The 16,332-nt window shown below is 39.7% G+C and overlaps 1 protein-coding gene across 14 annotated transcripts in view; it reads right to left on the reverse strand.

The window, feature by feature from the left end:
* The window catches only part of Hmbox1 (homeobox containing 1), a 138,504-nt gene that overhangs the window by 50,147 nt on the left and 72,025 nt on the right, over positions 1–16,332 (reverse strand). For all 14 annotated transcript variants that reach the window (XM_031362730.1, XM_031362721.1, XM_031362718.1 and 11 more), the window contains exon 5: positions 1,327–1,437. In XM_031362730.1, coding sequence (XP_031218590.1) covers positions 1,327–1,437 — 111 coding nt within the window. The remainder of the gene's footprint in view (positions 1–1,326; positions 1,438–16,332) is intronic.

Consider the following 16,332-nt stretch of genomic DNA (forward strand, 5'->3'; position numbering starts at 1 on the left):
AAAAAAAAAAAAAAGAAAAAGAAAAGGAAAAAGAAAAAAAAATTTGGGCAATTTAAGAATTTGGGGAAACATTCTAATTTGCTAATCTAAAACAGACACTACTTATTAAAGAACCAGAAAGGGAGAGAGTGGGTTGAGAGGGAAGAGACAGATATGGAGCTATATAAGACATTTTTATAACAGAGAAATGAAATAAAGGCCTTGATAGTGGTGGAGGTATTCATTTTCTTTGCTATAATAATGGAGATTGTGGTTATATAGGAAGCTACCCTCATTATTAGGACAGTACACACAAATAAATCTTAAAAAATATTAGTGAGCAGCAATAATGTTCACTATTGTATCATATACCTTATTCGCCTTTTTAAATGTCTGTGTATCTGTAACACTTCAGAGAAGATAGGGGAAAATAGAGTCTAGAAATTTTTTTATACAGATTGTTACTATTTTGTTTTGTCTTACTAGGGCCTTTTGGGTTGAGAAAAGAAACAAACCAACAATACCCCCTATTCCTGGTCCTGCACAAAGGCACTAGAATGCTGTACTGTGTATTTGCAGCTCGGAGTCAATGCTGCTGCATACAACACCTCACACGGTGTGTCTGTAGGCCTTGTGCAGTGGCGCTGCAGAAGCATCTCAACGTAAATGTTATACTAACAAGGATCACTACATCATAACCTGTGCACTGTGCAGCCCGAGACAGACATTCTCATGACGTCGTATTTTTCTTGATCTATCACTTGCTATAAGTATCTTGGAATAAATGTTGCCTATTCTTGGCAACTCTAGACACCAAGATTCATGATCTTTTCTCTAAAGACTTCATCCTATTTTCCAATCCAGTGCTGCTCCTGGGAACTGTGTGAATGGCATCACCTTAAAATTCTGAAATATATTTATTACTCAATTCAGAAGCATTAAAATTACAAAGCATTAGAAGAGATCATTGGAACAGTACAATATGAACTCAATTAAAATATTAAATACATACAATTAACATAATGTTTTTCTAAAAAAAATGTAAAAAAAAAAAAAGTACAATTTTATTTGTGTACCTACAGTTGAAGAAAAAGGGGCCAGCCACTGATGTCATGACCATTCTTCCAAACTGCCCCTAGGAAAATCACCTAACCTGGAAGCCAAAAGGCAGCTGGGAAGAAGAAGTGAACCCGTTAAAAACAGAAGCCTCAACGTAATGACATCCAGGGCTTGGGCTTTCCACTTGCCTACTTGCATGAAGCAAGTTTTCTGAACAAATTAGCACATGGGTTCACTGACATCATTGTGGTTTTTCCTTTCGGCACAATAAATGAAAAGGATACTTACCAGGGTTTGTCTTCTCAAGCTGATACCATCGGTAGAATGCTCTTTTCTTCTGCTCACTCAGATCTGATCCCTGCTGCAGCAGCCAGTGAGAGATTCGACTCTGACTGATCCCTACAGAGATAGAAAAACAGCTCTTGGTGGGGCACTGAAGTCACAGACAAGTTAATGAGGGTTTGCTGGTTTTAGTTACTTGGAGCTTACTTACAGGACTGTGTGAGAAGCTGTAACTTGAGAAACACTAGCCTTGACACTAGCCTGACCATACTGACATATGCAAAACTGACCTATGAGCAATCAAACATTCTATCAACAAAGGTGTTATAGGTGCCTTCTAAAATGAATCTGCAAGCTGAATCCATCAACATTAGATAATGAGAAGACCCCAAATAACATTATTTGTCAGATCAACAGTCTACAGCTGCTTTAAGAACACGAGACGCCTTAACAGATACTTCGAGAGGGAAAAATCTAGTCAGCAAGTTTTATTTCTCATTAATGGCACTAATAAAAGGATGTAGGGGCTAGGAAAGAAAGGGTCACTGAAAACACTGTCTTCAGTATGGTTTCTGGCTATGTGCTAATTTATTTAAACATTTTAGACCCATCTCCATTAGTAAAGAGAAGCAAGAGTTGGCAGACGTGGGTTACAATGTGACCTCTGAAGAAAGCCCCATAACAGAGCCGACTTTCCCTTTGAAACAGAACAAACTACACAGTAGTAGTTCTGTGCTATGGTTAACCGTTTCTTGTCAACAATTACTTAGAGACGTGGATGATTTGCACATATGAAAGTCAAAAGAATATTTCAACACTTTGAAGAATCAAGTGCTCATCCTGGTCATTACAGTCTTAAAATCCCAATATACAACTGGCAAAAGCAGAGAGTCCAGAAGAAAAAAATAAAGCATTTCCAAAATATCATTTGACTACGATAAAGAGTTTACATCTTAAAGCTTCCAAAGCATGCCAGGGAGTGGTGCATACCTTTAATCCCAGTGCTTAGGAGGCAGAAGCAGGTAGATTTGTTGAGTTTGAAACCTGCCTAATCTACAGAGAGAGTTCTGGGACAGCCAGGGCTACACAAAGAAATCCTGTCCCTTTGGAAGTCACATGTCAGATATCCTGCAGATCAGATATTTACATTATGATTCAAACAGAAGCAAAGTTACAGTTATGAAGTAGCAACAAAACAATTTTATGGTTGGGGGTCACCACAGTATGAGAAACTGTATTTAAGAGGTTGCAGCATTAGAAAGGTTGAGAACCACTGCTCCAAAGGATTAAGACACCCATTGTGGCAACTGGACACCACCAAACACCACCGTACAAACAGCTCAACAGAAGGCAGAGCTACCATGACACTTGTTAACTAAATGCAAGGCCTCAGGGTTTCAGACACTTAGCAACTCTTATTAGAAGATGACAAGAGAAAACATGGCAGGAGGAGCTAAAAGAAAGACTATGACAGAAAGTTCCCTGACTAAACACTTTTACTGTTCTTCTTAACGTGTGTGTGTATCCAGTGCACAGGGTCAGAGGACAACCTGGGTTTCAGGAACTGGTCACTGGCTGTCAGGCTTGCTGTTAGCTGCCTTTACCCACTGAGCCATCTCACTAGTTCAATGCCTTTCTTTTTCCAAAGGGTGTGATTCTCATTTTGAAAATGGTCCCAAGTAATTCCCAGAGACGTTCCCCAGTGGTAGATGGTTTATGTGATACAGGTGCTGACAGCCAGTACTGTAACACGCACGCGCTTGTTAGACAAGAACGATTATTCTGAATAATAAATCAGCTGGCAATATTGTAACCAGAATCTAGTTTTGCCATCATGGTATCCTTTTAATACTACTCTAAAATAAGAATGAAGAAATGATCATTCAGCACCATGAAATCAAAATCTATTTGGATTTTCCTGCTGTTACCACATAGGTAAAAAAACCAGGGAAGTTTAAAAAAAAAATATTAAGAAAAGGTATGGGCTGGAGGGATGGCTCAGCGGTTAAGAGCACTGACTGTTCTTCTAGAGGTCCTGAGTTCAGTTCCCAGCAACCACATGGTAGCTCACAACCATATGTAATGGGATCTGATGCTCTCTTCTGGTGCATCTGAAGACAGTGACAGTGTACTCACATATATAAAATAAATAAATGTTTAAAAAAAAAGAAAAAAGAAAAAGTATGTTTGAGATCTGTTAGCTTTCTCTAATATTAAATCATGCTCACATTAGCATACACAGTGTCCATCAGCTATGAGCGGCCCGTGCTGTGTAGCAGGTAGCAAAAGCCTATCAAGAGGACCCACGTACAATGCGTTTTTATAAACTGGCATGTTTAAACTTTTTGTTCATTTTGTTATATTGTTTGTCTACTTTTTGAGAAAAGGTTTCTCTGTGTAGCCCTGGATTTCTTATAACTTATGATGTAGATCAGCCTGGCCTTGAACTCAGAGTTCCACCTGCCTCTGCTTCCAGAGTGCGAGTCACCACGGCTTGGCTAAATTTAATATTTTTTAAAAGTTACAAAACTTCCAAAATTAATATAACAACAATAACCCATTAATACTTAGAACTAGCAAGAACATGAAATTCACACATAGCAGGGCTATTTTCAGAAACAAATGGACAGAATCCATAAACACTGAACTTTAGGTATACAGACCACAGGAGTACAAACATACTCAAAAGACATGCACAAGAAGCTTCATAAATGGGCATCACCCAGAGAATTCCCCAGTTCCAAAACCTAAATGGCCATCAAATGCAGAATACATATATTATGATATCTGTGTCTTCTGCTGCAGACTGCCACAGCGACAGGAAGAGGATAAACTAGTAGTATATGCACCCACATGGGCAGAAACAATGCTGCTTTTCAAAAGCCAAACACTCCACTATATATAGGGATGCAAATCAGCAGACTGTACCCATGCAGGGAAGAAAAGGTTGAGGATGAGGTTCATGTGGTGGCCAGTGATGTTCTTTACTGATATGGAAGGTGGTAATGTGGATAACTATACTTCATAAAAGTCACTGAGTTGTCACCTACCATACATATTTAAAATTTAAAAAGATACCCATAAATTTTTAAAATTCAAAGACTATATACATATATTAATATGGAAAGATGCCCTTGATATATAAAGTATATACTTTTATGAGTATATAATTTTAAATGCCCTGTATTACATTTATATCTATATATCAAAAACTTGGAGATACGTACTATAAATCTAAAATTGTAAATTTTGCCTGTATTTCTACCACTAAAACTTTCTCAATCTTTCTATAAATGTTTTAATGTCTGGCTTTTGACACTGAATATTTTAGTTTCTGTTCATTCTTTTACAAACAGTGCAATTAAAGTAAATGAAGACTTATAAAGAGAAGTCCACTTCTGCCTTTTGTCTGCAGTTTTACTCTGAGGTAAGCATGTCATCACACACTTTTCTTCTCTGTGTAATTATGAATGTAATCAAACAAAGGGAAGAGCGAGTGATACAGGCCGTCTTCCTGACTCACCTCGGATTTGGACCATAAATGCAGAAAACGAACCAGTTAACCAAGCCATTTTCCAGAAGAGGCATTGCAAAACAGACAAACAGCAAATGTCACACTCGGAAGTGATTTTCTCTAGGGTCCTTGACCCACAATCCTGACTGCTCTGGAGCTCTGTGGGACTTGACATTCAGGTCCCAGCAGCTTCTCTGCACTGTCAGCTCTGCTACTTCACTTGGGAGAAAATTCCAGACAGTCTCCTCCCTGCTGTGGAAGAAAATCTCAGGAAAAGTTTCAGCTCTTCAAAAACCTCTTCTTTTCTACCTCTTGTAGTGGAAGTCAGGACAAATTTACATATAATTTACATATAACGCCTAAAACTAAGCCCTGCTTAATTTCTTTCCAGTGAGAAAGTAAGCCCCTTGTATCAAAGGGGTTGGAAGCAGTCTTTAGCCCCTTCCAATTATAATGCTTGTGAACTTCAGCTTTACTGGCTCCTCTCTGGAGTTTAGACACCAGGCTTCCTCCACTAGAGGGCTTCAACTAGAACCCAGCCTTCTAAATCTAAATATGAGACTCTGGCTCACTCTCCATGTTTTGTTTTGTTTCCTGCCACAACTTACTGGCTCTTCACATGTCACCATCCTTGGAATGAGGGACACAGCTCCTCCAGAGCATCATTTTGGCTCCAGGTGCTATGTCAGCTTTCCACTCATTAGTGGCCACTGGGACTCCATATTTAAGCCTCTTTCTTAGATCATCATAATTATCAACAATGATTTAAAATGTCATGTAAATGCAAGAGATTCTCAGGGCACAGCCTGTTCTTGGAAACCACTGGCTAGGCAGCTTTAATGAGAATTTCTCGTAGGCCAACACAGTAAGCCTAATCCGTTATCCCCCTCCCTCATCTGCTTATCTACCTATAGAAGATAGCTCGGCTTAACCTCTTACTCAGTCTCCCCTAAAGCTTACATTTTTACCAAAGCTCTTTCTTCTAGTCATCACTCCTCCGTTCTGGAAATCAGTCTCTTTTACCTGAACCACTATAACAAGTGATGACACGAACAGGCCATCTCAAAACCACAAACTATAAAATCCTTATGAATGTTCCTCTTAAATTGAGCATTACACATTTTTCAGCAATTTTCTACCTCAATCAGAGATATGTTTAGATATGTTTTGTTATATTTGAGCCAGAGTCTCACTAGATAGCCCTGGCTGGCCTGGAAATCAATATGTGTCTCAGGCTTGACTCCCACACTTACGCTTCCTACCTTAGTGCTTTGGAGTGCCACATTATAAGTGTGTGTCACCACAGAGCTAATGATTCAATTTTTGTTTGTTTGTTTGTTTTGAGACAGGGTTTTCTGTGTAGCTCTGGCTGACCTTGAACTCAGAAATCCGCCTACCTCTGACTCCCAAGTGCTGGAATTAAAGGCATGCGCCACCACTGCACGGCTTAATGATTCAATTTTTAAGCTAAATACTCTCATTCTCTATAAAAATTCAAATATGTCGAACACACATAAGAAAATACTTCTCTTCCACCATTTTCTTATTTATTACCTTAGAATCATTCTTGTTTGTTTGGTATGGATGCATAAGATCTTCCCAATACATGTAAGACATAAACTTTTAAAGAGCATACATTTTTGTTTCAACACACAGTAAGGGACTGACTTTTCTCCACTTTGCACACTATACATCTAATTCCTCACTTAACCCAGGGGAACAACAACCTCAAGAGACCTCTAGCTATGTCTTGTAAGGACACTTCTTTCTGCTGTTGTATTTCGTCTTATTATCTTGTGTTGTTTGATTGACTGCAGGCAGTGTCTCACTCTGTAGCCTGAGCTGGTTTTAAACTGTTGTTATTCTTTCTCACTCAGCCTCCTGAGTGCTGGGATTAGGGCTGAGTCATCATGACCAGCTTCATGGTGACTTTTTATTGACTCCTGCTTTTAAAGCCTTTTAAAATTTCTATTGTGTGTATGAATGATGTACACCCACATGTGTGTGTGCCTGCTGTCCATGGAGGCTGGAAGAGGGTGTTAGATTCAATTTTTTTTCTTTTGGTTTCTCTGTATCACCCTGGCTATCTTAGAACTCACTCTGCAGACCAGGCTGGCCTCAAACTGAGAAATTCACCTGCCTCTTGCCTCCCAAGTGCTGGGATGAAAGGTGTGCACCACCACTGCCCAGCTTAGATTCAATTTTTAAGCTAAAGCTTAAACAACCTAGCTAAGCTGTTTCTGCATTTCTGACGTATATTGTCTGGAATACTAGAGGCTTATCTTTCAAGATGCTAATAAATTCTGGGATAAAATTTTATGCAGCAACAGATGACTAAGCCACACACATTAACTCTGGAACCTCTGTCTTTACTGTAATCTTCACATTAACTTCTGATCTTTAGTCAGCACTTTCATTCTGTCCTGACCCAGAGTTTCTACCATAACTTACTCAGGGATAGGTTTAAATGGATTCAAGATTTTCTCATTCCCCAGTTTTCTGACTTTGAAGCCCTGTATGTTTGTTGTAAACTGAGGTATATTCTACAAAGGGCAAACAATAAGTTTTGAAAATGTGTATGTGTGTGACTCAAAATATAGCTCTCTCCCTGCACCTTCTTAGTTCTGATTTCAGTTAATACATAAATTTTGCATTTTCAGTTTAACTCTTGTTAGCACTATCTCACCACAGAACTCTTAATAGTAGACAAGTGGACTGGTGCTGTGTTAGCCAGGCCTTATCCACTTGAGGGTCTGTATCCCAGTTTCATATTTGGAAGACAATGTTCCAGAGATAAATTGGGGTCACTGTCCCTTCAGGATCTGTTCAGCTGCAGTAAAGTGAGTAGAAAGGGTATACAGCAAGAATCTGTACCAATGGCATGCCTCTGTGAAACGAAAGAAAGCAAGACAACTTCCACAAAGACACTGACAAACATGCTCAAAGGCACCCTTTTCAAGGCTGTGTAAACTACCAAGGGCTCAGCATGCAGCACCTACACAGCAGCTCACAATCATCTGGAATTCCAGATCCAGGGATCCAACAACAGGCCTCCATGAGGGTGCACATCAACATCATCACCTCCCCCATACACACACACTAGAAATAAATATGTCTTTAAAAAGAAGAGTCAATAGAAAGTGACCCTGAAGCTGGTCATGGTGACTCAGGCCCTAATCCTCAGGAGGCTAAGGGAGAAAGAGTACCAAGAGTTCAAAGCCAGCTCAGGGTACAGAGTGAGACACTGCCTGCAATTAATCAAAATCCAAACAACACAACATAGCAAACACAATACAACCACAGAAAGAAGTGTCCTTACAGACACTAGGATAGTGTACTTATTTGACATAGGAACAGTCAAAATGACCACAGAAAAGGATGAGAAGAATGGCTTACCTACAAAAACTATCAACTGAGACAATTATATGGAAGAGCTAGACAGAAATTTTAGAGTATAAAAGTATAAATGAAATGAAAAGTTTACTGGCAGGGTTCCATAGCAAGTAGAAGTCGCAGAAGCATTCATCACTGCATTGCATAGGTCAGCTGAGATGACTCATGGGGAACAGAAGACAGGAAGGGACACCATACATGCCAAATACAGGGGAGACTCTCAGGACACACCTAAGTCAATAAAGACAAGTTTGAGAAAATAATGGCTAAAATCACAGGAATTTTGATGAAAAATCTTAACATTTTAAGGTGCCCAGTGATCTTCATGTATGTTAACCCAAAATTTCACACCTATAAGCACCATAAATCAGTATCCCCTTCCCCTAAAACAGGACTGGTGAGATGTCTCAGCACATAGAGGTACAGCCAAGTAGGACAGCCTGAGTTCAACCAACATGGTGGATGGAGAGACCGGTTCCCAGAAGTTACCCTCTGATCTCCACAGCCTACATACGCCTCCACCCACACACACAGAATAAACAAAACTGTAATAAAAATGCTTTAAAATCAAAGATAAGCCGGGCAGTGGTAGCACACACCTTTAATCCCAGCACTTGGGAGGCAGAGGCAGGCAGATTTCTGAGTTCAAGGCCAGCCTGGTCTGCAGAGTGAGTTCCAGGACAGCCAGGGCAATACAGAGAAACCCCGTCTTGAAAAACAAACAAACAAACAAAAAATCAAAGATAAGAAGTAAAAGGGAAAAGAAAGATTACGTACAAGGCGTGTTCACCTGGACCTATAATCACCGAAAACCCAGATGCATAGAGGCCAGTGTACACAGCACAATTAGCAACAGCCCAGGCAGTATCTCCTACCACAGCCCAGGTATCCTACTGTAGCAAGCTCTGAATATTCCAACACAGCTGAAACACAAGAAAAGGATTTTAAAACCAAGTTTATGAGGAAGATAGAAGTCCTCAAAGGGAAATAAATAAATTCCTTAAAAAAAAAAAAATCCAGGAAAAGAGAAACAAAAAGTTGGAAGAAATGAATAAATCCCTTAAAGAAGGCCAAGGAGGGTGGGGAGAACAGTTGAAGGAAACAAAACTGTTCCTGAAAATGGAAATAGAATAAAGAAAACACAAATTGAGGGAATTGTGTTGTGAAAAATCTAGATAAGTGAACAGGGACTATAGAGGCAAGCTTCACCGAAAGAGGTGAAGGCACAGATCTTAGGCACTGCAGATACAATAGACAAAATAGATATAGTGGACAATAAAAATATTAAGTCTAAAAATTCCTGACACAAAACATCCAGGAAATCTGGGACACCATGAAAAGACCAAATCTAAGAAAAATAGGAACAGATAAAGGAGAAGAATCCCAGCTCAAAGGTTTGGAAAATATTTTTAACAAAATCATAGTGGAAAAATTTTCTAACCTAAAGAAGGAAGTCCCCTTTTATATGGTAAGGGGACTTGAAAAGAAAGTGTTTTGATATAAAAATCAAAACACTAAACATACTGAACAAAGAAAAAAATACTAAAAGCTGAAAGGAAAAAGGAACAAGTAGCACATAAAAGCAGACCTGGGCCATAAAGCAAGCCTCAACAATACAGAAAAACTAAATACCCCCTGCACATATTAGACTATACCATAGAACAAAGCTGGATTTCAACAACAACAACAACAACTTCTTCAGAAACTACAAAAACTTACAAACTCATGGAAACTGAACAACTCTCTACTGAATGTGAGAAGTTCATTTTTCATATTCCATTTATCTCCACCCAGATATTAGGTCACAAGCCATATTCTAAGTTAGGTACTTGCTCTCTCAGCTAATCCATCTAACTGAGTCACTTTAAGGCTGGAAGCTGCAGCTTCTGGTTAGCACCTCAAAGTGACACAGTGAGAGGCTAGAGAAAGCAGCCTGCAGGAATTTTGGGACTATACAGGGAGAAAAGGAGAGGGGGACTATCTCTGCCCTTTGTTCTCAGTACTTGTAGGACTCTCAGAGCAGGTGTTCACATGGTAAAAAGCTCACTTCGAGTCTGCATATAAATTCAATCATAAACTGAATGAGAGGTTATAACCTACTTGCATATACTAGAATTATCAGAGAATGCCTACTTGCAAATACTAGGAGTAATTATCTTAACTTTCACCATTTGTTTCTAGCTTGCAGGGTCATGGAAAGTTTAAGACTGTAACTAAGCCATCTTTGAAGTTTTGTTTAAATAAACCCAGCCAATATCTTATCTCCTGTTTTTGCACCTGGGATTCTGTGGTGTATATCTTCTTTATGACCTTCGGTTAATGGTTTCTGTAACCTCTTGGAATGTGCCCTAAGTTTTAGAAGTCTGCTGTTATCTCGGAAGCAATTAAGCAGTCCTGTTTTAGAAAGGACTGGAATGTCTCTATCTGGGTTGCCATTCTGAATGATGGTGACCCTTGCATGCTAGATGTTTCTACAGAATAAACACTCTTTGATTTGCATACTATCTGAGTCTAGGGCCTTCCTTTATTGATTTTTGGACCTTACAAATGAAAACTCAGTCAAGACAGAAATAAAAAAAATAAAAAACAACTTAAAGACTTTCTAGAATTCAATGAAAATGAATACACAGCATACCCAAACTTATGGGACACAAAGAAAGTGGTGCTAAGAAGAAAGTTCATAGCACAAAGTGCCTTCATAAAGAAATTAGAGAAATCTCATACTGACAATCTAACAGCACTCTGGACAGCTCTACAACAAAAACAAACAGCTGGGCAATGGTGGCACATGCCTTTAATCCCAGCACTTGGGAGGCTGAGGCAGGTGGATTTCTGAGTTCAAAGCTAGCCTGGTCTACAGAGTGAGTTCCAGAACAGCGAAGGCTATGTAGAGAAACCATGTCTTGAAAAACCAAAAAACAAACAAACAAACACAAGAGGAGTAGGCAGCAGGAAATTATCAAATTGAGGGCTTGAAATCAATACAATAGAAACAGAGAGCAATACAAAGAGTCAATGAGTTGGTTTGGTTTTGCGGGTATGTGTGTGAAAATCAACAAGATAGACAAACTGTTCAGTATCCAAACTAATTAAAAGACATGAAGAGAATATCCAAATTAACAAAATCAGAAACAATAAGTAGAATATATCAACAGACACCAAGGAAATCCAAGGAATTACAAGGTCATACTTTAAAAACCTATACTCTACAAAATTGAAAAATCTAAAAACAAAACAAAACAAAACAAAAACCCACAGGATAATTCTCTTGATAGATACCACTTGCTAAAGTTAAGGTCATATAAGCAACTTAAGACATATAACCCTAAGGAAATAGAAGCAGTAATTAGAAGACTCTCAATCAAAAAAAGCCCAGTGTAGGACAGTTTTAGCACAGAATCCTACAGACTTTCAAAATAGGGACAATACTCCTTAAACTATTTCACAGTAGAAATGGAAGAAACAATGCCAAATTCATTCATGAGGCCATAGTGACCCTGATGCCCAAACCACATAAAGATTCAACTAAGAAAGAGAATTACAGACCAATTTCCCTTATGAACATAGATGCAAACAAGAACCACAAAACAGCAACAACAACAACAACAAACCTCAATAAAGTACTCTCAAACTGAATCTAAGAACACAGCAAAAAGATTATCTACCATGACCAATTAGATTTTATCCCAGAGAATCAGAGATGGTTCAATATAAGAAAAATCAGTCATTGTAACTTACTATATAAACAAACTGCAAGAAAAAACAAAAACACATGACCATCTCATGAGATGTTGAAAAAAACCTTTGACAAAATCCAATACCCCTTCAGGATAAAAGTCTGGGTGAGATAAGGGATACAAGGTACACACGCCTGTCTTAGTCAGGGTTTCTATTCCTGCACAAACATCATGACCAAGAAGCAAGTTGGGGAGGAAAGGGTTTATTCAGCTTACTTCCACATTGCTGTTGATCACCAAAAAAAGTCAGGACTAGAATTCAAGCAGGTCAGGAAGCAGGGGCTGATGTAGAGGCCATGGAGGAATGTTCCTTACTGGCTTGCTCAGCTTGTTCTCTTATAGACCCCAGAGATGGCATCACCCACAAGCAGCCCTACCCCCTTGATCACTAATTGAGAAAATGTCCCACAGCTGGGTCTCATGGAGGCATTTCCTCACCTGAAGCTCCCTTCTCTGTGATAACTCCAGCCTGTGTCAAGTTGGCACACAAAACCAGCCAGTACAATGCCTAAATATAATAAAGGGAATTACATCAAGCACATAGACAATATCAAATGAAATGGAAAGAAGCTAAAATGGGGACAAGTCTGACTACCCTCTCCACACCTGTTCAATATAGTACTTGAAGTTCCAGCGAGAGCAAAAAACAATCAAAGGGGGTCAGGGAATATAAACCAGAAAGGAAGAAATCCAAGTATTGTTATTTGCAGATGATATGATAGTATGTAATAAAAGACCCAAATAATTCTACCAGGGAACTCCTACAACTAATAAACACCTTCAGTAAAGTGGCTGAATACAAGATTAAATAAACAGGCAAACAAATCAGTAGCCTTCCTATATGGACTGAGAAAGAAATCAAGGAAATAACACCCTTCACAATAGCTAACAAGTAATATAAAATACCTTGGGGTCACCCCTAACGAATCAAGTGAAAGACCTGTATGATAAAACCTTCAAGCCTTTGAAGAAAGAAATTGAAGAAGATAGCAGAAGATGGAAAAATCTCCCATGCTCATAGATTAGTAGAATTAACATAGTAAAAATGGCCATCCTACTAAAAGTAATCAACAGATTAAACACATACCCATCAAAATTCCAACACACCTCTATAGAGACTTTGAAAGGACAATCCTCATCTTCATATGAAAAAACAAAAAGCCAAGGATTAAAATAATAAAAGAACTTCTGGTTATATCACCATCCCTGATTTCAAGCCGTTATTACAGATTTATAATAATAGAAACCAAATAGTACTGGCATAAAAGCAGACACGTTGATCAATGGAAGCAAAAACAAGACCCAGACATAAACCCATACCTATGGACACCTGATTTTTGATAAAGGAGCCAGAAAAGCAAAATGGAAAAAAGAAAACATCTTCAACAAACAGTGCTGGTATAACTGGATGTTGACTGTAGAAGAATGCAAATAGAACCATATTTATAACCCTGCTCAAAATTCAAGTCCAAGTGGATCAAAGATCTCAATATAACACCAGATATATTGAGCCTGATACAAGAGAAAAGTGGGGAATAATAGCTTTGAACACACTGGCACAGGAGACAACTTCTTAAACAGAATACCAGTAACATAAGCATGAAGAGCAACAATTAATAAATGGGACCTGATGAAACTGAAAAGCTTCTGTAAGACAAAGGACACCATCAATAGGACAAAATGGCAGCCCACAGAATGTACTCACTGATAAGTGGATATTAGTCCGGAAGCTTGGAATATCCAAGATACAATCCACAAACCACAAGAAACTCAAGTAGAAAGAAGACCAAAGTGTGGATATTTTAATCCTTCTTAAAAGGGGGAACAAAATACCCATGGAAGGAGTTTCAGAGACAAAGTGTGGAGCAGAGACTGAAGGAAAGACAATCCAGATACTGCCCCACCTGGGAATCCTTCCCATATACAATCACCAAATCTAGACACTATTGTGGATGCCAGCAAGTGCCTGGCCTGATATAGCTGTCTTCTGGATGCTCTGTCAGTGCCCGACTAATACAGATGTAGAGGCTCACAGCCATCCATTGGACTGAGCACAGGGTCCCCAATAAAGGTGCTAGAGAAAGAACCCAAGGAGCTGAAGGGGTTTGCAGCCTCTTAGGATGAACAACAATATGAACTAACCAGTACCCCCAGAGTTCCCAGGGACTAAACCACCAACCAAAGAGCACACATGGTAGGACGCCTGGCTCCAGCTGCATATGTAGCAGAGGATGGTCTAGTCAGTCATCAATGGGAGGAGAGGCCCTTGGTCCTTCTAAGGGGAATGCCAGGGCCAGGAAACAGGAGAGGATGGGTTGGTGGGGGGGGGGTAGGGGGAGAATAGGGTTTTTTTCTGGAGAGGACACCAGGAAAAGGGGTAACATTTGAAGTGTAAATAAAGAAAATATTTAATTTTTTAAAAAAGGTACTTTCAAAACAAACAAAAACAAAACAAAACAAAAAGGTTTTCACCAACTCCACATCTGATAGAAGGCTAATATCCAAAATTATAAATAATTCAGCTTTGGTACACATCTTTAATCCTAGCACTTTGGAGGCACAAACAGGAGGATCTCTGAGTTTGAAGCCAGCCTGGCCTGCTACGCAGTGAGTTCCAGGACAGTCAGGGCTACACAGAGAAACCCTGTCTGAAGAACAAAACAAAATTAACCAAAAAAAGAACTCTGGTGCCAGGCTGTGGTGGCACACTCCTTTAATCCCAGCCAGCACTTGGGAGGCAGAGGAAGACGGATTTGAGTTTGAGGCCAGCCTGGTCTACAGAGTGAGTTCCAGGACAGCCAAGGCTATACATAGAAACCCTGTCTTGAAAATCCAAAAAAAAAAAAAAAAAAAAAAAAAAAAAAAAGATTCCATCTTACACTTGTTCAATAACACAAGTGATAGATCACGCTGGTGAGGATGTGGAGCAAGGGGAACATCCTTGCTGGTGAAATGCAAATTTGTAAAATCACTATGGAAATCAGTGTGCCAATGAAAATGGGAATCAAACAATTTCAAGACCAGCTATGCCACTTTTGGGCATTTACCCAAAGAATGCTCCATCATACCACAAGGACACTTGCTCAACTATGTTCACAGTGGGTTTATTCATAATAGCCAGAAATTGGAAACAGTGCAGATGTCCCTAAACTGAATGAATAAAGAAAATATAAAAATATTACTCATCAGTTAAAAAAAAAATGACAACATGAAATGTACAGGCAAATGGTTGGAATCATCCTGAGTAAGGTAACTCAGAGCCAGAAAGACAAACATGGTGTGTACTTACTTATAAGCTGATTATTAGCTGGTAAGTAATTGATAATCATGCTACAATCTACAGACCCAGGGAGGCTAAGTAACAGGGAGAGCTTGAGGAGGGAAACATGGGTCTCCTGGGAAGAGGAAATACAATTGATTTTGCAGGTGGACTAGGGGCAAGTCAGAGTGAGAACAGGAGGGATCAGATGTGAGGGTAGAGGGAGAGACAACTGGAAAAGGAAGGCATTTACAGGGTGATGTAGAAACCTAGTGCAATAGAAACTCTCTGCAATCTACAAGGGTGGGTCCTGAGAAGGACTCCTACTAATGGAGGATATATAGAGCCTGAACATCTTCTGTAAGCAGGCAAGGCTACCAGTGGTGGGTCTAGGACACCAATCTAGCCACCAAACCTTCCACCTACAATCTGTCCTGCCCACAAAATGTGCTAGGGCAGTGATGGAGAAGAACATGTAGGAGTGACCAACCAATGACTGGTCTATTTGAGGCCCATGCCACAAGAGGGAGCCCAAGCCTGACATTGCCTAGATAACCAGTAACCAGAAGCTGAATAACCCAGAGACCTATAATACAACCAAATGCAATGGGGGTGTGGGGTTGTCTATGAAATGATCTCCAGTGATGTTTTGCTATACTCATAGACTGGTGCCTAGTCCAGTCATCATCAGCTGGAGGGAGGACCACAGAGATATTAGGTGACACAGAGAAACACAGCTAGATATTAGGTAAAGAGAGAGTCCAGGTTGGAGGTCTCCATTAGGTCCCTCCTCTTAGAGTTAAGGGAAATCTGTAGAAGAATGGGCAGAGAAATTGTGAGAGCCAGAAGGGAGCACAATTTCAAGAGCACAGGGAGAGGATAACCCCACAGAATGAACTAAGCAGTACTCATAGAGACAGAATCAGCAGTTGTAGAACCTGCATGGGTCTGAGCTAAGTCTTCTCCATCTATGTTATGGTTGTTGGCTTGGTGTTTTAGAGGGGGGACTCCTGACAATGAGAGTGGGGGACATCTCTGACTATTTTGCCTGATCTTAGAACCCTTCTTCTCCTACTGGGTTGCCTTGCCCACCTAGGTTTGTGCCTGGT

This window comes from Mastomys coucha, unplaced genomic scaffold (genome assembly GCF_008632895.1).
Source record: "Mastomys coucha isolate ucsf_1 unplaced genomic scaffold, UCSF_Mcou_1 pScaffold9, whole genome shotgun sequence".
In the NCBI taxonomy this organism is placed as follows: domain Eukaryota; kingdom Metazoa; phylum Chordata; class Mammalia; order Rodentia; family Muridae; genus Mastomys; species Mastomys coucha.